The sequence below is a fragment of the Echeneis naucrates genome, chromosome 15 (genome assembly GCF_900963305.1).
Source record: "Echeneis naucrates chromosome 15, fEcheNa1.1, whole genome shotgun sequence".
In the NCBI taxonomy this organism is placed as follows: domain Eukaryota; kingdom Metazoa; phylum Chordata; class Actinopteri; order Carangiformes; family Echeneidae; genus Echeneis; species Echeneis naucrates.
Window position 1 is genome coordinate 4,340,800 of NC_042525.1, and position 22,999 is coordinate 4,363,798.

Here is a 22,999-nt window from a genome sequence, read left to right on the forward strand (position 1 = left end):
TTTTTTTTATAGCGGTACACTTGGGCAGATTTCTGTTTCCTGAGGCACGTTAAGATCTAGCACAATAAAAGAAAAAAGAAACATCTCTCATCTCATTAAGCACTGAGCAAGGCTGTTCTCTAATAACAAAGCAATAACAAACCTATTGAACAAGACATGATACGCTCACTGGGTTGCCAGTTTGGTGGCCGACTCCCCCTGAAAAAACCCTTCAGCCACCGGGACAGGGCTGACCAACCACAGAGTCCACGTGGGGAAACTCAACTCAACGCCTACAGCCGGTAGCTTTCAGGTGTGGTGAAGACAGAGAAGGCAGGCGACGCCATGCCTGCACCTGTGCGGCTCTACCGGCGGCTCATCAGAGGATGGTGCAGAAGAACTTCTTCTCTCGGAACGGGTTCTCGGAGGCGGGGACGGGCACGATGAGGGGGTCTTCGCGTATGTGGGCGTCACAGTACGCCATCAGGTCTGCAGCCGCTTTGGAGACCTGAAATGAAGAGAAAGAGGAAACAAACGTGTGATTATTTTCTCCTCCTACACGCCTTCAGATGAAACGGGTTATTAATATGATGATGGGGACGTTTCATCACAATTAAAACTGTCTGCCCTTTTTCCAAACACGCCATATTTCCTTTTAGAGCAACCTCAGGTGGAGTTATTTTCTGATTTTCTCAAGTCCTTCAGCTGTTCGACTGCAGTTCAAAGCAGTCGTACAGCTGTTTTAATATTTCTCTTCTACGTTTCATTTTTCCTTTGAGAGTAAAAAACCGCATCTCATAAAAACTATTATAAATAGTCGACGGCAGTGTTTTGTTCACTTGATGATGATTACTAGGTTGATGTACGAGGTGCACTATTGCTTGTTTAAAGAAAATGGATGCATCAGACGTGACCCTGATGAGGGTAGGACAGCCAAAAACCATTTGGCTCGGTGTATAAATTACAGAGTACTGGAGAGGAGGTTGCGTGACATTTTAATTTCCATGTAGACTTGCTCTGGAGCCTGTAACGTTTTAGGAGATAAAGTCGATCCAGATGGTTCCAAAATCTGGATGAATGCTGCCCAGCTCTCTCTTTTTTTTCTGTGAAAATTGCGTACTGTCTTGAGTTTCCGATTTGCCAGTGCCTGTGGCAACTATATTGATGTCTGTAACCTCAGCCTGAGGCAGAGCGGGAGAAGACAGCTCGTCAGGATGACTGACAAGTGTTAAGGCGGGACCTTAACCAGCGGAGGGGGAGAGGAGGATGGGGTTCACGACACACTTCCTGCCTCAAGCTGAAGATTTTTGGAAGTCAAACAGCGAGTAAGAATTAGACAGTCCGGTTTGGACTGTATATGAATCACGGTTTCCACTGGGGAGCTGAGTGGGAGGTAAATGGGAGGGAAAGGAGCAGCTGCATCAGAGGGACGGTGAGGGCTCGGGGATCTGTGTGGAGGACCGAGCCATCTGATCTCCTGCCTGCCACTTCACCTCACCCACTGCTGCTCTCACAGGAGAATACAACGCACCAAATCCGTCCTGCTGCCCTTCACTTTAAGTGTTAAAGAGGGATTATTACAGTATTATCATCGCAGCATAAAATTATTCCATCTGCAGGACTGTGGATCGATATCAGGTGCGTGAGGTATCTGGATTTTAAAGCACCAACAGAGCAGGTTTTATGTTTGATGTCAATAAATCCCATTAAAAGACAAAAAAAAAAAAAAAAACTAAACTAAAATTATTCAGTCCCAGTTTTTCTGCGCTCCCTGTCCCCCTGGCTCTGAGCTGTAAGCTCATCCATTCTTACTGAGGACATATATGCATTAAAAACAGCTCAGAAATATATTTTTTCACTTTTAAAAGAACATCTGCACCGGCTAGTTGTTTCTCACACAGGAGCAAATGGCGTCTCAGTGAGGGACTACTTTCAGTCATGGATTAATACACCGCCAACACGGAGTATAAGACGCTTTAGCTTCACAGACTTGTTGCTGAGAGTTGGCTTGGTTGAGGATAAGATAAACTGAGAACGTCACCATTTTTCAGAAATATAACCAAAGAAAGATGTGTGATGATGACAGGAACAAAAACACCAGCATTTATTTCTGTTCCGTAAATTGCGTTTTTTGATCTCTTCTCATGAGATACTGGACACATTCACTTCTTCACAGTCTGTCGTCTAAATGAATCAATCTTGGGGGGGAAAAATGACTCAGTGGTGGAGCTGTTCAGACAGAGGCCACCACCTGTGAGCAGGAAAGCTGGCTTCATTTTTAAGAGGTCACACAGGGCAACGTGTTTGGAAAAGCACAACGAAGGAAACCTCACTGTTAAACACACATTTTCCGCCTCCTATCCTCCACTAGAGACGGCCAGAATTGAGAAAAGCAGAGAAAGGTGTTTAGTTATCGAAAACGTTAAATTCACAAACCTGAGAAACAGAAATGACAGAGCGGTGTAATCACACACAGTTACCTCCCTGCATGATGCTGTTGGCTCTCCACTCTAATGACTGTAACCACCTTGTTCCAGCTAATGCGTCTTTATTATTTTTGTCAGCTCCACACCACCTGTGCTAATGTTTTTTTTTTTTTTCTCCCAATTCCTCTGTGGCTAATAATAAAAGCTGATAAGTCACTGATTGCCTAATACACCCTGCAACGAGGTTTAGGGAGGAAGAGGTGACATTGTCTTTTCTAAAAAAAAAAAAAAAAAAAGGACCTGCTTTAAAAAAAGAAAAACACCAACATTGTAAACAGCTCCGTGTAAAACCAGAAAATGTGTTTCTGCGCCCCTTCACAACCTCAAACATATTTCAGAAAAAAATAAATACATAAAAGGTTTCAGTCTGGATGGTTAATTTCCTCCGTTTATGAAAACTGTACTGCGACATTTCATATAACTCACCAGCTTTATCTTTATTAAGGCTTAAAGAACCGAGGGCACTTTGAGTGACAGGCGGGCGACATCACGGAGGAATCGTCCATCTTTATTTACAATCTACATTCATTCATATCTATTAAATGTAATCAAAAGTTACACTGATTGAATTATTTTATCTGCAGAATGATCTTAAATATACTTTTCATCTCCCTGCACAAAATGGAACCGTGCACGTGAACTTGCTCTCTAAATGGAGGTAAATGCATTAATTACATGATCACGCGTCTGCAGGCAGAGTTCCTGCAGAACTACGGGATCCCCACAGGACAAAAAGTGGTATTGCACGGTGTGTGTCATTAGCCCAGGCTCTCTGTAATTACGCTGAGGCCCCATGATGGAAGGAGAGCCCTTCTAATTAGCACAGATCACATTCCTGTGGCTGATTGAGCAATTAATGAGAGTGTGGTGATACTTCAATCAGCAGCACAGAGACCACTCTTGTCACAGATACACACTCTCCTCCTCCTCAGATCCTTTAATTAAATTTAAAGAATCGCCAGACATGGCCAAGTATCTGTTTTATTCTCTTTCTCTGCTTTCATTCTGAGCCACGTTCTACTTCACTGGCTCTTTTCGGGGGGCTGTTAATAAAGAATTACTTGGATCTCCACATCTGACGTGTCAAGTGGTTACAAAGCACAAACAGCTGCCAGCCGATCAATCATCCCACAACTGCTGAGAGAATAATACAGATGTGAAATCACGCCGCTGCTAGAACTTCATTTTTTGGTGGTGGTGGTGGTGAGGGGGGGGGGGGACGTCGACTTTCCCATCTTTTTGTGTTGAAAGGTTTTCACCTGAGAGCAAAACCGCACCACTCTGCAGTCAGGAGGAGACTGCAGAAGTCAACTATTCACAGGGCTGAGATTTTTGTCAGAGCTGCTGGGGGGCCGAGAGAAAGACTTTCAGATAAGAATCAACTCTGACATTTAAAATTCATTTACATTCACAGTCCGATGTGTCTTTTTTTTTTTTTTTTTTTTTTCCCCCCATAAAATGCTAAGGTGACAGTAAAACTGACAAGTCAAATCTATTCAGACACTGAACTAAACACTCCTGTTGGACACCAACATCATTCCAGCTTCACCTGCAGCAGGACTATAAATGAGCGCACTGACCTCGCACGCTATGTCGGGTTAGGACAGCAGCTTATCGTGCGTGCTCTTGTTTTATTTTCTAGCTATTAGCAGTTTACAGCTGAGAGCGCAGTTAAACCTCCAGCCTTGTTATGCTCCACGCTGGTGCTGCCCTTCCTGCTCAGTGATCCAGTCGCTCAAACAGCCTGAAAATTGGGAAATACTGTCGTCGTCCTTTTTGCACCGGCGTGTGAATCCAGTCAGAAAACTGGCTGGAGGCCTGAACTGTCTGTGTAAATGTTGAACAACTGAAAGTGTCAAACGTCCAAAGTCATTAATGGTTTTTTTTAGTTTTTTTTTTTTTTTTTTATATTGGCTGCACATCAGCCAGAAAACCTCCCATTAGCTCTCAGCGTATTAACATTCGTTTTGGACTTTATAACCGTCCGTCTTTGCTGCCTCCAGTTCGTTGACACTTTGGCTGAGCGTGGTTTTCTCCTCTCAGCTGCTTTGCTATGATATGATATGACACGAACACGGCATTAGTGTTAGTCTTTAATCAAACTCTGCGGGTTGTTTTTTGAGAGCGCACTCTTGATACAAACTGTTGTGTTTCACCGTCTCAAGTGTGTCTCAACAGCACAGAAATTGATTGTGTGTTTCCCATCCGGGTGGAGCTGCTGCAGTCAGACGGCCTCTGACTGAAAACGCTGGGTGTGATGGCCTAAATTTTCCCTTGCATATTCAGATTTTGCAGCATTAATATGTTTTGTATTTTCTGTATCTACTAAGAGCAAAAACGGTTTGCTCTGTTCACCTTTGGCGATGAAATGCGATGACCTTTCACCTTGATGGACTCACAGCTCGCATTTATCTGCAACAGTCGGTGCACATGCTCTCTGAGTTACAGACGGCTGCACTCAGAACAAATTGCCTGATTGATTTTGGGGCTGCTGTAATGCTGTACATTACAACATCAAATCTAAAAGTGTAGCTGGGATATGGAGGTTAGCAGCGATGTTGAAAAAAAAAAAAAAATCTAAGTCAAAATCTGATGTGGCAAAAAGTCAACCTGCGCCTTAAATCAGAGATCTTCCGAACCCCTCAGTTTCAGCTGTGGGGATAATCAGGTTTTTTATGAAGAGGAAGTTTCCTGGTAAGCAGCCTTTGTTGTGCTTAGTCGGGATGATGGGGCACGACAGGTGTCCAAAGCCGGATATAACGCTGAGCGAACAGCCTCGAGGCTGTGGGGCAATCGTTCCCCGAGCGCACGAGAAGCATATCCAACGAGATGATGACACCGCCTTTTAAGCTGCACAAGAAGGCGTTGATGGAAACTATCGAGAGGGGCCGACCCTTCGCACGGCTGAAACATATTCATGGAAAACGGGCCTCCGCTGGGGGGAGAACGAATCGAGCAGAAACGACAACAAACTCTGTGAACGGCTCTATGTCAGAAATTGACCTTACATTTTAGAGCAAGAGCACCGATCTGAGCCTTTAAGAGCAGATTGGCAGTCGAGGATCGATATTTAACCAGCTGTTGTTTAATGAGGACGCACAGTCTTTATGAGGGCTGCGTGCTGCTTCACAGGAAAAGCCCGGTGCACTACAGGAGCTTGAAGGACGTAACACGGAAAATGAACGCTTAGACTGTCCTTGCTGAGTTTAGCAATTGGAAGCATCAACGAGAGAAATCAAACGCTGTGTGAGTAGATGAAGTGCTACGTGAGAAAAGCGCCAGCTGAGGACACACCGCTCACCGGACTGAAACGGGGAGAAATATGAAGTGGTCAGCGGTCACCATCACCCATCATGCCTCTGGGTTCATCAGCTGTGCACGGAGGTGGCTGCACTCTGTCGCCATCTTGTTGGGATATAACTCATATTGGTCGACACATGATTTAAAAAAAAAAAAAAAACCTTGCGTGAGATCAGATAAATCACGTGGCTACGAAATTTGATGAAGAAATAAGAATGAAAGGAATTAAAAACAGTAAATAAAATGAGTCGAAAAAGAAAAATAACCACATAACATACATGACAGACATGATATATGTCTGCTGTGATTTCAGTCTTTATGCTAAGCTACGCTAACCAGCGCTGGCTGTTTGGATGTAGTAGGGCTGAAAGGTGAAGTCAATGATGAAGCGCCTTAAAACTGCATTCTGTGTGATTACGGCCAAGGGGGGAAAAGAGGGCAGGCAGACTGTTTTGAAGTCTATGGGAAAATGGCCCGAAATCTCACTTGATTTATCAGCTCAGTAAACATTTTCCTGGTGAGTCTTTGGTCAGTTTTTAGTTTCAGGTCTTATTCAATGCAACATGATAGTTTTTTTAAACGATAGTCCCATTTAGAGAAAATTAGATCTTAGCGTATAAATTGGCTCCTTTGTGATTGACAGCCAGGCACAGAAACAGCAACTTCAAACACAGTTTTAAAAAACCAACACGACGACGGCCAATTTTCAAACTGCAGTTCACAGACCGACGGGTTTTTAACTTACAGACTACAAGATGGCAGCATCTGTGCAGGTAGCTCAGGCTAAATCAACAAATCCAACTTTCTCCGCTCCCAAAGATCATTAACATCCTAACAGATGATCATACAATCTCCCATTAAGGGAACTAATTTAATCTGCAGATTAATTCAAACATGGCGCGCTGCTGATTACATCATGTTTATGGGTTTATGGTAATGATCCTGAGTGGCTCACTGATGTACTTACAAGTTTTTCAAAAAACTTTAAATAAAAAAATAAGCTGTGACAAATTCATGTAGATTTCATTTACGTGCGTTCAGACTGTTTTTCTCCACCTTTAGATGAACTACGTCAACATACTGACATAAAGATGGGACATCTTGGGACATTTGAGATGTTTAGCGGTCACGGTGAAGGTTTGTGGCTGCGCAGATGAATTTTTAGAATAACGTGCACATGAAAGTACCTTTATCCTGTCCATGCAGGCCTCCATCTTCAGCTGCTCCACCGCTTTCCTGGCTTGGGAGATGCTGGCCGTGCTGTTGTTGGCGATACCGTCCTTCATGGTGCTCCTGTGATAGGGCACATAGAGTCAGAGGACATCACATTAAAAAGCAGACAACCCCCCCCCCCCCCCCACTTCCTATCGCTCTCCCCCTGGGTGATGTTTTCTTTTAATCTAAAAGGACCCATTTTGTCTGGCTAAGCTCCATTTTATGTGAAGAAAGACGCTTTGAAGCGTGTTTGTCCTTTTCCAGTCAGAGTTCATGCATCATTACTTTTCTTTTCTCTCTTGGGGAAGTTTTTCTTGACAGCAACGAGCCTCTCTGGAGCTGCCCGTTTGCTCAAAAGCACTTCAGCAGCGACACCTCGTTTCCCTTCCTTCCTTTCTCCACCTTCAGGATCATCTCATGAACTTTCTCCACAACGTGCATCAGCTCAACTGCAAACAGCCTCTCTGTAGATCTATAGGCTGAGTCTTAATATCAAGTTAGCCCCCCCAGTGTGTCCCACTTCGGCAGAGAGAGATAACACCTGACCACAGATGTGTTTCAGAACAATCTGCATGTTTTTGCATCGATTTGCTTCTCAAATCAGATTGAACAGATGTTGTGAAGCAGATGTTTTCATGCCGTCGGTGAATTCGTTCTCTAATTCCGCAAAACGCGCCTCTGCAGCCAACTGATAGCTTTTTAAAATCACACCCTGCTGGAGAAGCTCTGAGGCCTTTTCCTCCTTTAGGTCGCCCCCCCCCCCACCACCACCACCATCCCCATCACCCTCCTCCTCCTCCTCGATTCGTCCATCTGAAGCTGAATCTGGATCAGCCTCCATACCGATTTAATTCAAAATGCAACGACGCTAATTGTAGATTCAGATCTGTCACAACACGGGCGACTGTTATTTCTAAGGGGAATAAACTGTGGACACACACGGTGCGAGCTGCGGCCCTGGGCAGAGCAGAAAACCGCAAAACCCGCACATCAGGAAATTTGATTATGCATGAAGGAACTGATAAAATAAACAAGTATTAAAATAAAACCTCCCGATGCTTCGCTGCATTGCGCGGCTATGATGTGATTAATGAGGGGCTGCAGCCGCCGACCTACCTCAGAATGTGCCAATGGATTTCCAATTTGGAGAATTCCGGGTTGACTCCACCCAACACACACACACACAGGGGGGGGAAAAAAAAAAACAAAAAACACCCCCCTCTCCCCCCCCTCCCCCGGAAAAAAGACCAAAACAGAGGATCTGTCAGGTATCAGATGATGGAGGAAATCCCAGCCTCGGCTCGCTGAGGACTGAAGCCGGGAGGAAGGTCCTGCAGCTCCGGAGGCGCTCTGGGGGAGTCGTGCGTTATTCCCGGGGAGGAGGATGAGCTCCGAGCGGCTGGACCTGGAGAGATGTTACGCATGCAGCAGGGGGGGAACCTCCGTGTGACGACCAGATCCGGGCTGCTGGGGCGGGGAGCACTCGATCAGCGGACCGGGAGCTGCGGCGTGAGCGGCCAGGACGCGCTTTCTGACGTGCGCAACCGGCCCCTGAACGCACCGGCGCTGCCTATTAGTCAAATTAAGAGTCTGCTGGGTTTTTTTTTTTTTTTTTTTCCCCTCTCTAATTTGCTTCATTGCTGCAGAAGGAAAGTCAGATCTGCAGGATTCAACATTTCGTTCTCTGATCAGCTTTGACATCACCAAATACCACCGATAGGCCTTATCCAAAACATCACTGCCACTGTTTCCAACAGGAAACAAAAAAAAAAATTCAAATTCATAAAAACATTTCAATCGTTTAGAAACAAAATATCTTCATTTTTACTCTCCTGATTTATTCAAGTGTGCAGCATCACTAAAGATTCCTCTTCTTCTCGATGCCCTTGAACGCACCAATCTCCACAGAAATGGACACAAAACACTGATGTAGTAATATTTCTTCAAATATTTATATATATATATTTATATATTTATAATATACTCATCACTTGGTTTTGCCATACATACACACATACACACACACACACACACACACGCACATATATACAAAGAAACAGAAACTAAACATGAACTTTCAGATTCTCAGTCAATGATGCCAAACTGCAAGGGTCACAACTAAACAACACAAAATAAGCAACCTAAGACAATGATCTTAAATTATGCATATCTTAAGTTATAGACTGCAAAATATTTCCTTATTTGTCAGCTCAAAATACAATGTCCATTACCACATTTTCCTCCCTGGTTATTCGCCATTTCCAAAATAAAAAGCGGACGAGATATAATCTCACATTTGGATATTTTGGAGAGAAAAATAAGACAAACACATATGATGAAATGTAAGTACACATTTTAGCATGAAACACAGTAAACAAACACATCACAAGTCCCGGTTGTCTGAGGAGGAGAAAGAAAAAAAAAAAGACACAAAGGGAATGACATCATGATACAAGAGGAAATATTCCCTTTCCCGTAAACAAATTCGTCAAACACAAATGTGTGAAATGTAAGACGTCATGACAAAAGGCTCAAAGGCAAAACAGGTCACAGCTGTGCTGTTGGAACAAACTCCTCCATTCTCCTTATAGGAAACCTGACCCAAAAAAAAAAAATTTATATATATATATATATATATATATATATATATCTATCACCTATTGCATGTTCATGTCTGGTATTGCTTTCTGTTTTTGATGTATTAGTGAGATTAAACCAAACCAGTTCACATTGAGACCACAGATTATTATCTTCTCTTGGTTTAAATGGTAGCTGACTTACTTGTTCTTCAAAAAAAAAAAAAAAAAAAAGTGCTTAGACTACCATAATTATGAATTAAAAAGTGCGGGAATGTACAGAATAGCTGCATGGATCCACGGCCGGGCTGAACGTTTGTAAGCGTAGTGTAAGAATCTGAAGTCAGAGTTAAACCTCCAAAGTGCAGGAAAACAAACTTCTCTGACCTCAGCCTGTTAGACATGATGCTCTTCACCCCCCCCCACCTACTACAACCTTCTTTAAATGCTGGACAGGTACGGACCGTGCCTGAGAGGAGATCCCTCTCTGCTTCTCTTCCAGCTCGTGCTGCTGCTTTATTTCTCTTCGAAGTAGTGAAAGGTTTTAGTGCATTTGAGAGGCACCGCAATACACAAGGGGAGGACAGCAGGAAACAAGAGGCTCCATGGCGATTCTAATAAATAAATGAATATCATAATTTCTCAATGCAGAGGGACAGATAGAGCCAGCGAAGGCTTCAAACAAAAAAAAAAAAAAAAAAAAAAGGAGCAAAATGACAGCAAATGTCACACAGTCGAAGTCGGCATCATCCCAGCATGCGAAAGTAGGACAGAAGAGCCAACACAGGGTACAACACGCCCCAAAACAACCCCCCCGCCAGCCCACCCGTCCGCTGAGCTCAGACACAAAGTGATGCCGGTCCGTGACACTAGTGTTCACACTAAAGTGGAGCAGACAGCCCAGCAGAGCGGCGTCTCACTCCCACAGAGTGGGACGTCTCCAGGTGACAGACGCGAGGAGGGGCTCCTTCCCTCCTTCCCATCAACTGCAGTGTCAGCGGGACGCAGCAACAATCTGTCAGACGACGCACTGCGGGGTATCTGAGCGCCGCCGAGGCGAGAGACTGGGGGTCTTCACACTTTGGATCTGGCTTTGGCCAGAAGATAGCAGCTTACTGAGACACGGCAAAAATCATTAATGCACACAAACGCAACAGCGGGAAAACAAAAGTAGGAGAGACAACTAACCAACCACACTCTCAGAAATTAAAGTGTCTGTTGCAGCCTCAGCCAAACCCCACCCGCCCGTCATTCCACCTCAGTATGTCTATAAATATATATCTATATACATATAATACTATTTTTATAATCCACTCATTGCTGGGAGTGGCTGTGGGAGATGGCTTTAGTTAAAAGTCATGGAGGATTCAGGGAGGTCGAGGCCATGCTGATGAGGAGGACGAGGAGGAAGGGGAGCTCCTCCTGCTGAGAAGTTGACAGGAGTGGACGTCAGAGACAAAGTCAGCCTGCAGCGTAGCTACTGAGGAAGGAGTAGAACATGGGCAGCTTCATGCGCTGCTGGTCTCGCCGACACCACGCCATCACCGTGCCCTCGCTGTTGGCGGTGTAGAGGTGGTGGCCGTCACACGAATATGTCAGGCTGAGACACACAGGAGAGGACGTGCTCATCGCGGTTCCCCCGCACAACTGAACGGAATGTTTGCAATGTTTGTGGCAGTGTCATCGTACCTGATGATGGGTTTGCTTGATTTGGGAAAGGTGATTTCTCTCACAGGCTTCAGATCCCAGGTGCTCCACAACCTGAGCGCGTTTCAGACGTCAGTGTGAACAATTCAGAGAATAACAACAGCTTAAGTTCGGGTTTCTGCTCACCTGACGACACCGTTCTCCAGCCCGCCCGCGATGACGTTTACAGACACTCCTTCCGGCTGGTTGGAGAAGGCCACGGAGCAGATGATCTCTCTGCAGTGGACGTGACCAATCAGGTCACCGTTCACCGTCCACAGACGCAGGTCGCTGCCTCCGCCCACTGGACATAAAGGAGCACAGAAACGCACTTTGATAATCTGGAGATGTGATATAATAGACGCCGAGGTCACAGTGGGAGACGCTCCTCACCTGAGTCACAGACTGTTGCGATGTCACCTGTGGTCTCGCTGGCAGACACAGAAGTCACGGGGCTTTTGTGGCCTGTGAGGCTTTGAACATAACAGAGCCTGGAGAAACACACATCGGCTCAGACGTGACACAAAAAGGGACCGCTTTACTTTCCGGTTTCCCGTCCCACACTCGACACGTTCACTGACCTGTTGAGGTCCCAGAGGATACAGGTCCCGTCTTCGCTCACACTGATGAGGATGCTGTAGGGTTTGCAGACAAACAAGCTGGTGACTTCCCCTGTGTGCCCGTACAGGTGAACCTGAGATTCCACCTCCATCTCTGATGGCTGTGGGAGACATTACAGACCAGAGACAGATTAGAGGCCATCTGCAGAGGGGCGGGGACATCTCAATACCTGCCTGTGACTCACTCTAAGCATGTATCCATCTCCAACAGGATTTTCTGAACAGCACATATCACTTCTCACTACAGCGCCCTTGAGGTGCAGAGAAACAGGAAACGTAATTGCCTTTTTTTGTTTTTTTGTTTTTTGGGGGGGGGGGGGGGGGGGGGGCGCTGATGAAGGCCTGAGAGCCTCTCTGAGAGCCTCTCTGATGACTGAACTTCCAGATCCCTAATCCCACTTGTAGGCTCAGTGGAAATGTGTTTCAAGGGCAGCTGTGATGTGACTAATGAAGCTGAGCATTTGAGTATGGTGAAGCTGCCTAAAGAGGGGGAGAGGAGGGGGTGGATTGGGCCCTGATGCGGAGGTGGAAGGTTAGAGGGGGACGTCGCCATGGAAACCCACCGTGGTGCTGGTGAAGCGGTTGCTGTAGGCGGTGATGACTCCACATTTGCTACCTGTAAATAGCTGGCAGCCGTCAGGCACCCAGGCGCAGCTGGTCACCTGGGGTGAGAGGGAGGGAGACGACCAATGAGCTCTCAGACTCCACTGAGAGCTCATTGGTCGATACTAAGTGCAGAGAATAATGCGACACAAGTATCATCTTTGGTACGCCTGGGTTTTTCTGAGCCGTTTACCTGGTGAAGTTGTGAACACTGAATAAAGTTGATAGGTGGTTCGCTCTGTTTGCTCTTCAGCCTCAATATGTTGTCTGCGTAGCCCCAGCTCAAGATGGCCGACCACTGGATGTCTGTGCTGTGCATACTCCGAACACCTAGAGAGGAGAGGACACAAAATGGAGTCAGCAGGAGCCTGTATGTTGACTTGTGGCTGAGTGCGGGGCTTCCTACCCTGCTCTTTGCTGTAAATCATCATGAGGCAGAACTTGCGAGAAAGCCCGCAAATTGCTCTCGTCGGCAGAGCCAGCAGGGATCCAAACCGCTCGCCGTGCGGCTGGCTGAAGCAAACAACTGGGTCTGGAGCTGAGGGGGAGCCCACGTACTCACCCCATTTCAGACCTTTGATCCACGGCAGTGGGCTCTGTGGGAGTGGAAGAGGAAATTACCAGCTGAGCAGCACATCATTTCATGGACTATGCACCGAGTTGTGGCACAGCGGGCTGCCAGAGTCGCTGCCACCGCAGAGTAGATTACCGGGCACATTATTTCCTTGGCCTGCTCTCTGGTTTCTCTGAAGGCCAGCTGAACCAGGAGTCCCATGGCTGCTGGCAGCTCCCCCTCCATTGTGAGTTTTGGGCCAGCTCTGCTGATATGAGAGGCGTTGAAGAGCTGCCTGGGTGTCTGTCCATATGTCTTAATCATTGTCTCCAGGGCCCGTCGTTGCACTGGATCCTCAACAGCCGAAACATCCATGCCAAAATATGTCTGAAAATTGAGATGTAAATGGTGTAAGCAACAACAAATCTGATATATCGTCCGCAAGTTCATGCAAACATGTTCATTAGCAGCTTCTTACAGCTGGGTGGAAGACGTTGATGGCCTGGACAGCAGCTTTGCCCTTCTGCTTGAGCCCAAACACCAGGTCAATCCACTGGCACAGTGTCTGGGAGACCTGGTCGGACTCCAGCGCCTGCCGGTGGATCAGGATGAACAGACGCGGGTCGTTGCGAGCCCAGGGAGGCAAGTTCACATGATTCACCCTCTCGCCATTCTGACGAACGCCAAAATCAAAACCTGTTCAAGCCCCCCCCCCAAAAAAGAGTAATTAATGAAAAGCTCGGCAGAATAAAAATGTGATAAAAGAAAATGAAAATGGAATTACCCTCTCTGTTGACCAAGAATTCTGGGAGGTAGAAAAACTCTGGGATTAGCTCTTTCACATCAGTCATGGACTCGTAGGAGGAAAGGCGCCACGTGGTGTTCATGGAGTGAAAAGTCCGGTCCGGAATATCAAAGCTCTGGTCTGATTAAGGCCAAAGACAATCTTATTACAGATTCAACTCAGCAATTGCGAAAAAAAAATAAATAAATCATCACCTGAGACACCACGCTCAATGAATACATTTTCCAGACACACAAAAAGGTGCCTCAGAGGATCAGAGGAGAGAGATGAATGAATGAAAAAACAATTAACACAAACAGAAGAAATAGGAAGAGATTGGGAGGGGGAGGGGGGGGGGTGGATTAGAGAACAGTGTTGGCATGAAGTAACCATTCATGGCCAGCACAGATGGTGGAACCCATCTATGGCAACACGCTGCTCAGTTCCAGTGTTTCAGCGCTAAAAGCCTCAGAATCAATTAAGATGGAGTTGTCAAAGGAACACAGACAGGTGGAACTACACAGGTGCTGCTAAAAGCTTTTTGTAGCCGTATGATAACCGTTTTATCAATCTCTCACGACTGTCACTCACTTAACATTGACACATTGCTTGTTTTAACTGCTAAAAATGTAAAAGCTGGCGCCTAACAAGGCGAGAGAAGGAAATGTATTGTGCAGCTCACCCTGGTACGCGAGGAACATCTTGGTGAACGGGGGCATTCGGACCAGGAAGTGCAGCACGGTGCCGCTGTTGGAGTAGTGTGAGCCGTAGTGGTAAGGCTGGACGGGAGGCATGGGGTCGTCCTCACGAATGCCCTTCTTGTACTCCTCCTCCAGGTACTGCAAAAAGAGACAGATCCAAGTGTTTTATTACTGAAACAGGGAGGGGTAGACTAAACTGAACGATTCAGGCCCGCAATCTGGGGGGGTGAACCAGATTAGGACAAAAGATCAAGACTGACCAATGAATAGGAAAATTAATTACCCTGTAATTATCGACGTAACGGTCCTCTTTTTCTTTGGACTGGACTGCAATAGGTTTGCTCAAATTCCTGCACAATGACAAAATGGCAGCAGAGCAGAAATGATCTGTGATTTTCAATGGTGACAAATGACAACATGTTTTCTATAATAAATCATTTACCTGTCACAAAGCCTTATTCTTCCATCTAAATATTCAAAATGTGATTTCATATATCAAATAATAATGCCTGCTCTGATTTATCTCACTTATTTCACAGCCGTACATCTCAAATATGTAGTGTTGAAAGCATCAGTGAGAAGAGGTACAAATAAGCATGAAAATACTCGAGGACAGTCTTCTTGACCAAATCAAACATGGTGTGCGGACCATAACCTTTGAAAACACAGTAATGGAGGAACCGTCGGCCACCGACCTGTAGATGTTTGGGTCCTGCAGGTCGAGTGTCTCACTGGTGTAATCCCGCAGGATAAAGGGGAACACGGGGTACTGCATGAGGTCGTTGAAGGAGCGACCGGCATGCTTGTTGAGATGCGTGAGGTATTCGAAGTTTGAGATCTGACCCGAGCCCCACAGCTGTGTGAGCGCAGTGATATTTCCGTGCTCTAGCAGATTGGGCAGGTCGGACGTCAGGATGTTGTGGTAGACGTCGTCACGGAACTAAGGTGAGAAGAAGCGAGATTACTTTCATAGATATAGTGCGAATATGATCATTTAGCTTCACGTGATACCGATCAAATTAGCCTTAAGAAAGGTGCTAATCCACTTCAAGTAACTAAATTACTCTTACATTTTTGTTTCATTTATCTAAGAGCTGAAACGTTTCCACCTATTCGAGCCAAAGATAATAAACTCACAAACTGCCCCAAAACGTAGCTGCCAGCCAAGATGCTGATGATAAGCAAATATAAAGTTTACCTTCTTAACAAATTTTACACTCACATTCATTAATTAGCAATAAAAAAAATGTAAACTGCAGGTTAATACCTGTTTGATGAATTAATATTTTGGCCTGATTATGATTTTGGATGAGAAGTCAGAGGTAGTGATTATAATTCAGCCCATGGGGGGACATAAATGTTTGGAACAAATACCAAAACTCATTAATCTAAACAAGTAAACTTGAATAAACTTGAAATAAGTTCTTTCTGCTTGTTTAAAAGATAAAGTGAATTCTAGGGACAGACTGTTATCCCTGCTGGAAAGTCAGCTTGTTCTACCATGCTGCGATGTTCCCTCGGTGTTTAAAACAAAGTAATGTACAACAGGGACAGTTTGTCCTTACAAAGTGTGACAGTACTCTGTCTTGTTATTGTGACTGATTCTTGGCACAGAATACTACAGAGCTCAGAAGGCATCAGGGACAGAACAACAAAAAGGCAATTCAACAATTAAATCTCAGGGAATTATTATTTTTTTTCCTAAGCTGCATGACTTTGTCTATTCATACATCTTCATTTTTGAGCATCAGTAGGTTCTTACTTTTTGTCATTTTTAGTCCTAGTCCATTCTGTGTGGCTGCATTTTAATATTACATTTTCTCTTGTGATCTGCTGAGTAGTCTAATTATGGATGACAAGCACAGTCAGCTCTTTGCAATAATGAATTGAAATAGCTCAAGTAAATATGCTCAAAGGTTTACTGCATGCCAATCACGCACAATGTCATCACTCATTTCAGTATTTCTTTACCAAATAACCAACTTTGCGTTGGCTTTCATTTTTATTCCACATGGCTCGTGTTTGGCAGCACAGCATTATAGTGTTTAGCACTGTTGCCCCACAATAACAAGGTTGCAGGTTCGATTCCTAGGCCTAGGTCCTTTCTGTGTCTGTGTTTCCTCTGGGTACTCCGGTTTCCTCCCACCATCCAAAAACATGCAGGTTTAGGTTAGTTGGTGACTCTAAATTGCCCGTAGCTGTGAGTGTGAACGGTTGTTTTTCTGTCTCTGCGTTGGCCCTGCGATGGACTGGTAGCCTGTCCAGGGTGTACCCCGCCTTCGGCTCCAGCACGCCCCGTGACCCAGAAACGGACAAGCGGTTGAAGATGAGTGTGCGTTTGGCTCACCTTGGTGTTGTCAAAGGCTAACAGCAGGGTCCTGCCGTTAGTGAGGAATATCTCCACAGCGTTGTCTCTAAGCTGCCACCAGCGCTTGTGCACCTCCTTGATCTCCTCGTACGTCCAGGAGAAGGAAGGTGCCTCGGTCTCCCCGTGAAGACTCTGTCCAAACACGTCAACAAATCCTGTGCTTAGTTGCTGGGCAGAATCGCGTAAGCCAGAGAATAATCCTGAACAATAAGACCTGTCTTTACCTGGCTGTCATGAGCATCAGCAGCATTGTCCTCCACAAAGTACATCCCAGACTTTCCTGTGAGAAAACGCAGTGTGAGAGAGAGATTTGGTGTACTAAGAGCAAGACAAACAAACGCTTCCTGCGCTGAATAACTAACAAACACTTCTGTGTGAGGGCAGAACAATATTCTCTAAAGCCTCAGAAAGAGCACACTACTATTTGTGCCTTGTAACCGGCTGAGTATATTATGCATGGAACAGCTGCAAGTGACGGTCAGTGACTTACCCAAAAGTAGCTCCCCTGCTGTCTCTCTGGAGGGGGCAACGCTGATGCAACGTCTAGTGAACCTTTGGACAGAAAGATATTTCTCATTCATGAAACACACCATATGAATAAAGTCTGGCAATGTGACACAGACTATCAGACATTTATGTGCCTTTTTCAGATAACCCCTACTTTCTGAGATAGATATGATGTTCATTAAAGGTCAGTAGAAAGGCTGAGAGTCACACCTGATGGGCTCACTGGTGGCTTTGTCTTTGACAGTAGAGGAGAAGGAGGAGTGGGTCTTATCCTCAAACAGGAAGGACAGAGGCGGTTTCATGGTGTCTGAAAAAGACACAAAGGTCAGATTAGAGACAAGTCCTGCAGTAGTGGGTAGAATTTTGCCAAAAAGGGTGTAGCCAGTCCCACCTTCAGACTTGCGTCTATCTTTGAGCAGATATTTGTTGGGGATGGTGAGGTAGCATCTCTGCAGCCGCCGTCGCTCTCGGTTCGACCCTTCGGTGGGGTCCAGCTGCCACGACGTTGGGTATGACGTCTGGTCATACCAAACCGCACTGAAACACAATATTTATAGCTGTTTCCAACAACTTGAAATAAAAATAAATAAATAAATAAAAAATTTACTGAAGATGTCAAGTTTTTAGTAATGTGGAGGGTCCCTGGGGAGGTTTGAATTTATGCATCCATTTTAGGTAGTAAGGTTAAAAAAAAAAAAAAATAAATAAATAAATATATATATATATATATATATATATATATATATATACTGTTGCTGTTTGTTCCTTTGTTTTGTCAACATCTATATGTTCATCATCACTGTAATTAAACTTTTAACATCTGTTTCTGTTTCTGAATTGAGCTGGGAAATATAATTTGCCAAAAAGAAAATCAACTTGGCTCTTTGAATAGCAATGTTGCTTAGTCACCTACTTTATTTCAGACTGAAATATCCCAATGTTGGATGGAGAGTCACAATATTTGTACAGACAAATATTTGTGACATTTAACAAAAGATGGGGAACAGAGCTGCATTTTCTTCTACATTTCCAGTCCTGCCTCACTGGACATGAATTTACACGGGTATATATCAAAATGCTTGCTTGATTTGTTTTACAAATTGCATTTCGCTGCCCTGCATGTCTGAGGAAATAAACAGGAATAAAATCAAAAATTCTCATCAAACAAACTGCAGCCAAACTGTCTCACATTAGGATGCAATTTTCTTTTCATTCTTTTTTTTTAAAACAAGAAAATGGCAAGAAGTAAGTTGGAGAAATATAATTATCATGACACTAACAATTTAACTGTTGCACTAATGACGTTGCAAAAAGCCCATATGAGAACTACATTTCAACGCCCACCGATCATGCGTGAGTTGTTGCACAAGCTCCTGCCAGTGGCGGCTGGCACTGAGGTCAGTCTTATAGAGTCCTCTGATGTGCTGGATGACTTTCTTTCTCTCCATGCCTTGCCGCAGAGACACATTCTGAGTAATATCAGCTGCAATCTTGGAAATGTCCTTGGACTTTCCATCAAGCCTCTGGATAAGGCTGCAGAGGAGTAAAAAAGGACAGAATGAATAAAGGAGACGAACAAAGATAGGACTCTCCCCCCATTATTTTCTTGTGCTAAACATCTATTATTATTATTATTGTTGTTTTTAAATCAGAAAAAAAAAAGAGGCCAGACTCACTTCTTTTGAGTGTTGGCAATTTTCTTTTCCCATGCCACTTTGCTTGTTTTCTCTTCAGCTTCATACTTGATTTTTTCCTGTGAGGATAAACAAAAAAAAAAAAAAAAAAGTTCTTCACATGCATTTTTCTGGCTAAAAAGAGAAGCTTACAGGTTTTATGCATCCAGCTGCAGTTGGTAGTTCATGTTTTATTAAAAAGCCTTAGAAGGTGTTTTCCTTCCTTTTGACAATGACAATGTTTTTGTAGAGCTCACCTCTTTTATGGCCCTGAGTAAGTCTTGTTTGTGTGGTGTGTTGGGTGGAATGCAGCGATGGCCACAAAGCTTGAGAGAGGTCATAAATACACCCACGGCATTCTGCTCATCTTTGGTGAGACTGTCCTTGTGATCATGCAGCATCTCGTACAGGTACAGCGACAACTTTGGTCCGTGCTGAATGACAGAGAAACGCAAGGATTAAAATTTAATTTGCAGCTGAGCAAAATTACATACGGTGATGGACGGGAGATAGTGTGAATAAGACTAGCTGACCTTCAGTAAAGTCTGAGAGGAGGATACAGAATGAAAATGACAGAGAGGCTGAGGAGGAGCATGAAAAAGTTTGTTTACACCTCCTGTAAAACTACAGTAGTGCTTGGCTGAATACACTGCACATACTGTACTGTATATCACTTTTCTATTCTCACTTTTCCTGTTACAATTTTTTCTTGACAGAAATACTAAAGTAATCACGCTGTTGGTTTTGGTGTTAATTAGTCTGTGAGAGGTAGTCTCACTCACCTCTAGACCAGGGCTGAGACTTTCCTTAAGGATGTCCAGATGTCTGGTGTCAAACACAAAGTCCAGCGCCTCCCTTCTGTCAGACAGGGGAAGCGCAGGGCTGAGTGTGTGCACCAGAAGGCGGCCGATTTGGACCCGAAAAGTGTCCCGACACGACCACAGGATCCTTCGCCACTGCTGGTGTGGCGCTCCTCCCCGGCCTGTGCTCCCCTGATTGGTGCAAATATTAGCACATGATTTCACAACAGGGCAATGACAGCAGCTAAAAAGATCTTCAGAGTTACTTCTGACTTACAAGGCTAATTTTGATCCCGTCTATCATGAGTTTGAGGACGTCTTTCTGAAAGCTCTTCTTGCTGGCGGGTGGAAGGGTAAAAGGTGTTGGAGAGTGTGGGACAGAGGTGGAGCCAGTGTCCTCCTGTGTTTGATCACCTGGCTCTGGTGTGAAAAGCTGTTGGTCTGGAGAGTCGGGAATATTCAGCAGGTCAAACAAATCCTGACTCACATCTGAAATGGAAAAGAATGGGGATTGGCAAGCAAGTTTGGCTTATCTCATCTGAGGAGAAGATGAAGAAAATTATAGCACGTTAGTGGGAGAAGAATTTATTTTTCACCATGATAGATGAGTCTGTTGACGGCAAGAACCACAAGTCTTTGCAGCCGCTGGACAAATTCAGTTTCGCTGGCACGAATGGGGTTTTCGTGGCTCATCCTCCTCTGCATCATCTGGTTGAGCTCATCGCTGGCTACGGAGCGCATCCGCATCAAGAGGGAATCAGTCTGGGCCAGAGAGAACCGGCGACGGCCTACGAGCACAACGCTGGTATGAGCTCAGCTGTGAGAACTGCACAAACTGGGCACTCGTGATGTGATGCCATTTGTAAGTAACAGCACACATGCTTTTTTCCTTTCAAGTTCAGAGTAAAGTTATGCAAATTCCTCTTATACCATTGAACGAAAAGATTACAGAGATTCAGTGATCAAACTGCCATCTGTGTTGAAATGCTTAACGCTGATTTAGTTAAGCATTTAAAAGTGTACAACCAAAGGCACCAGTAGCACAAAAGGGTACTGGGCAAATCAACCCCCAAGGTGAGTTGGGAGGAAAAGGTGAGTTCACTGCAAAAGTGAGAGACATGCCCCGTGACAGGGAGGATGTTCTCCACTATGGACGGCAGTCCCAGCTACCTGCGTCACTGTGGAGCATGTAGGATGGAGATCCTGAGGGGGAGGGGAGGGGGGAGTCCTGAGACAGGAAGCTGAAGGAAGGGGACAGGGGGATCTGGCCATAGGAGCAGTAGTGCTGTCTGGGTATACGAGGGATAATGGAGTCTTTCATGGCAATGGAACCTTGAGGTCGGGATGAGGAGAGCATCAGTGAACAGACACGTGAGAGTGAAGAAGTGTGATGCTTGAAAAAACGCACGGTAATTGCTTTGAAAACACTCACCAGCGATGCTCTTGCGCTTCTGATAGATGGCCTGGTGCGGAGAGCTCGGGGCATTCACAGAGCTGCTCAGCCTCTGAGGCTCTTGATTGGCCGTAGTCTTTATAAATTCTATGGCCGACTGAAGAACGCGGAACTGCAAAGCCACTGACATCTCTGAGGAGAAACAGCGACAATGAACCTGGCCATGATAGAAGACTAATACTGATGGCAGTATGCTTCATTGAAGAGCCATTGTGCACAAACATCAAACATTTTCTCTTTCATCTGCTCATAGCATCAGTGTAGTGTGAATCAGAAGGAAATTTGCTGAGATTCGACAGCTCCTGCAGTGACAAGGTGTTAAGAGCTTTAGGAATATTTTCTCATTTTTACAACTACCTACTCTTCTGCATATATTTTCTTTTGATTTGCTTAATGTAAATCCTTTTTGCATGCTTGCGTAACATTTTTAATGAATTAAACTTGTTCACCAACAGAGCAGAAAAAGCTGCCTGGGTAGCGATTTGATCTCATGGATTCTGCTTATGATCAAATCTGACATCTTTTCATGAGCAGGTCTGCATTAATTAACTTTGTGCAGGTGGGAAAGCTCACTGAATCCCATTTGTAGAAAAGAAAAGGAGAAAAAGGGCGTTCTCATATAAGGCGCTGTGGAGGGGGTGGAGCAAGAATATACTATAATTATTAAACCGACAAACAACCCAAAAAATGGTGGCATGTATAGAGTCATGATGCATTTGTGATGTTTTTGTGATCACACAATGATAATATCAGATTGGGGAAAAAACTGTTAAGAAGCACTAATGGTGAAGAGATGGGAGAGAGATTCATCAGAGAGAAAATTTAGGAGCAAATGAGAGAAAACCATTTAGTGGGAAGATGGAGAAAGGAGAGAGTTCTTGAATGATACTTTTTCTCAAATGAGTTTCCACTCTACAATTGTAGATAATGAAAAAACAGCCCCGTTTCTTTCTGCAGCAGAGCATGACAGATTGATACTACTAGAACTATAGAGCATAGGAGATGACATGAGAGATATATTTTGCATGTGCATTGAAATTCAGAAATTCACTCCTCACCCTGCGTGCGACGCATCTTGCTGGTCTGCATGAAACCCAACAAGGTAATGAGGTCTTCGATGATGCGGAAGTACTGGGACCCAGAAGAGCTGCAGGAGTGGATAGTCACAGCAACCAACAGCTGTTGGATGTCACACACCAAGAGCTTGTAGTCATTCAGGGGAATACTGCAAAGGGAGGATGAGAAAAACAATAAAATAAAAAGCAGAGGAAGTGAGTCTAACACTCACATATGCCAGATCAATGAACAGTGAGAGGATTAATGATGTCATGGCTGAAAGGTTCAAGACAAAACCCATGGTGGCATTTGAATGAATCATCCTCTGTTCTGGCAGCCGTACCCGTTCTCCATGCCATTGAGGGTGGAGAGGGTGTTAAAGAGCACGTAGAGCAGCCCGTGATCGAGCAGGATGTCTGCCAGCTTGGGGCAGGCATTAAGGAGCTGCAACAGCATACACAGGATGTTGTGTACCAAGGAGTTCTCATACAGGGAGTTCTCGATGAGACCCAACACTGGGATAATACAGCGTTTTCTGAAAGGTGAGATATTTTCCATTTCCTCCAGGTCCAGACTGAAAAGGAATAGAAAAAAGAAAGAGATAGGTATAATTTCTGTGCATATCAGACGGTATACATT

At 44.8% G+C, this 22,999-nt stretch overlaps 2 protein-coding genes across 5 annotated transcripts in view; both read right to left on the minus strand.

Moving 5' to 3' along the window:
- Positions 1-235: 235 nt before the first annotated feature.
- Positions 236-9,970, minus strand: gng4 (G protein subunit gamma 4). Of its 3 annotated transcripts, XM_029520534.1 has the most exons (4): positions 9,935-9,970; positions 9,758-9,760; positions 6,953-7,016; positions 236-487 (listed from the first exon to the last, which is right to left on the minus strand). In XM_029520534.1, exons 1-4 carry the CDS (start codon positions 9,958-9,960, stop codon positions 359-361), a joined length of 222 nt encoding a protein of 73 aa, XP_029376394.1. In that variant the 5' UTR covers positions 9,961-9,970; the 3' UTR covers positions 236-358. The 3 variants fall into 3 exon arrangements, with proteins under 3 accessions (XP_029376394.1, XP_029376393.1, XP_029376392.1); XM_029520533.1 differs by lacking the exon at positions 9,758-9,760; XM_029520532.1 differs by lacking the exons at positions 9,758-9,760; positions 9,935-9,970 and adding an exon at positions 8,097-8,205 and having other exon boundaries at positions 6,953-7,058.
- A 334-nt stretch (positions 9,971-10,304) lies between these two features.
- lyst (lysosomal trafficking regulator) overlaps positions 10,305-22,999 on the minus strand; it is a 53,467-nt gene continuing 40,772 nt past the window's right edge. For both annotated transcript variants that reach the window (XM_029520531.1, XM_029520530.1), the window contains exons 27-54: positions 22,704-22,934; positions 22,363-22,529; positions 21,284-21,436; positions 20,448-20,639; positions 20,129-20,340; positions 19,834-20,043; positions 19,309-19,485; positions 19,055-19,131; positions 18,723-18,911; positions 17,770-17,915; positions 17,589-17,685; positions 17,362-17,423; positions 17,096-17,151; positions 16,851-17,003; positions 15,199-15,443; positions 14,787-14,853; positions 14,485-14,641; positions 13,803-13,943; positions 13,497-13,714; positions 13,175-13,405; positions 12,872-13,061; positions 12,659-12,795; positions 12,426-12,524; positions 11,824-11,963; positions 11,636-11,733; positions 11,390-11,546; positions 11,246-11,317; positions 10,305-11,156 (exon numbers count right to left, since the gene is read on the minus strand). In XM_029520531.1, the coding sequence (XP_029376391.1) occupies positions 11,018-11,156; positions 11,246-11,317; positions 11,390-11,546; positions 11,636-11,733; positions 11,824-11,963; positions 12,426-12,524; positions 12,659-12,795; positions 12,872-13,061; positions 13,175-13,405; positions 13,497-13,714; positions 13,803-13,943; positions 14,485-14,641; positions 14,787-14,853; positions 15,199-15,443; positions 16,851-17,003; positions 17,096-17,151; positions 17,362-17,423; positions 17,589-17,685; positions 17,770-17,915; positions 18,723-18,911; positions 19,055-19,131; positions 19,309-19,485; positions 19,834-20,043; positions 20,129-20,340; positions 20,448-20,639; positions 21,284-21,436; positions 22,363-22,529; positions 22,704-22,934 (4,213 nt within the window). In that variant the 3' untranslated portion in view covers positions 10,305-11,017. The remainder of the gene's footprint in view (positions 11,157-11,245; positions 11,318-11,389; positions 11,547-11,635; positions 11,734-11,823; positions 11,964-12,425; positions 12,525-12,658; positions 12,796-12,871; positions 13,062-13,174; positions 13,406-13,496; positions 13,715-13,802; positions 13,944-14,484; positions 14,642-14,786; positions 14,854-15,198; positions 15,444-16,850; positions 17,004-17,095; positions 17,152-17,361; positions 17,424-17,588; positions 17,686-17,769; positions 17,916-18,722; positions 18,912-19,054; positions 19,132-19,308; positions 19,486-19,833; positions 20,044-20,128; positions 20,341-20,447; positions 20,640-21,283; positions 21,437-22,362; positions 22,530-22,703; positions 22,935-22,999) is intronic.

Bases quoted from the DNA above. Each gene is read 5' to 3' on its own strand.
- gng4 (XM_029520532.1), bottom strand. From the start codon at position 7,051: ATGAAGGACGGTATCGCCAACAACAGCACGGCCAGCATCTCCCAAGCC. The intron at 488-6,952 runs GTACTTTCATGT...TCTTCATTTCAG, and splicing joins CCTGCATGGACAGGATAAAG to GTCTCCAAAGCGGCTGCAGA.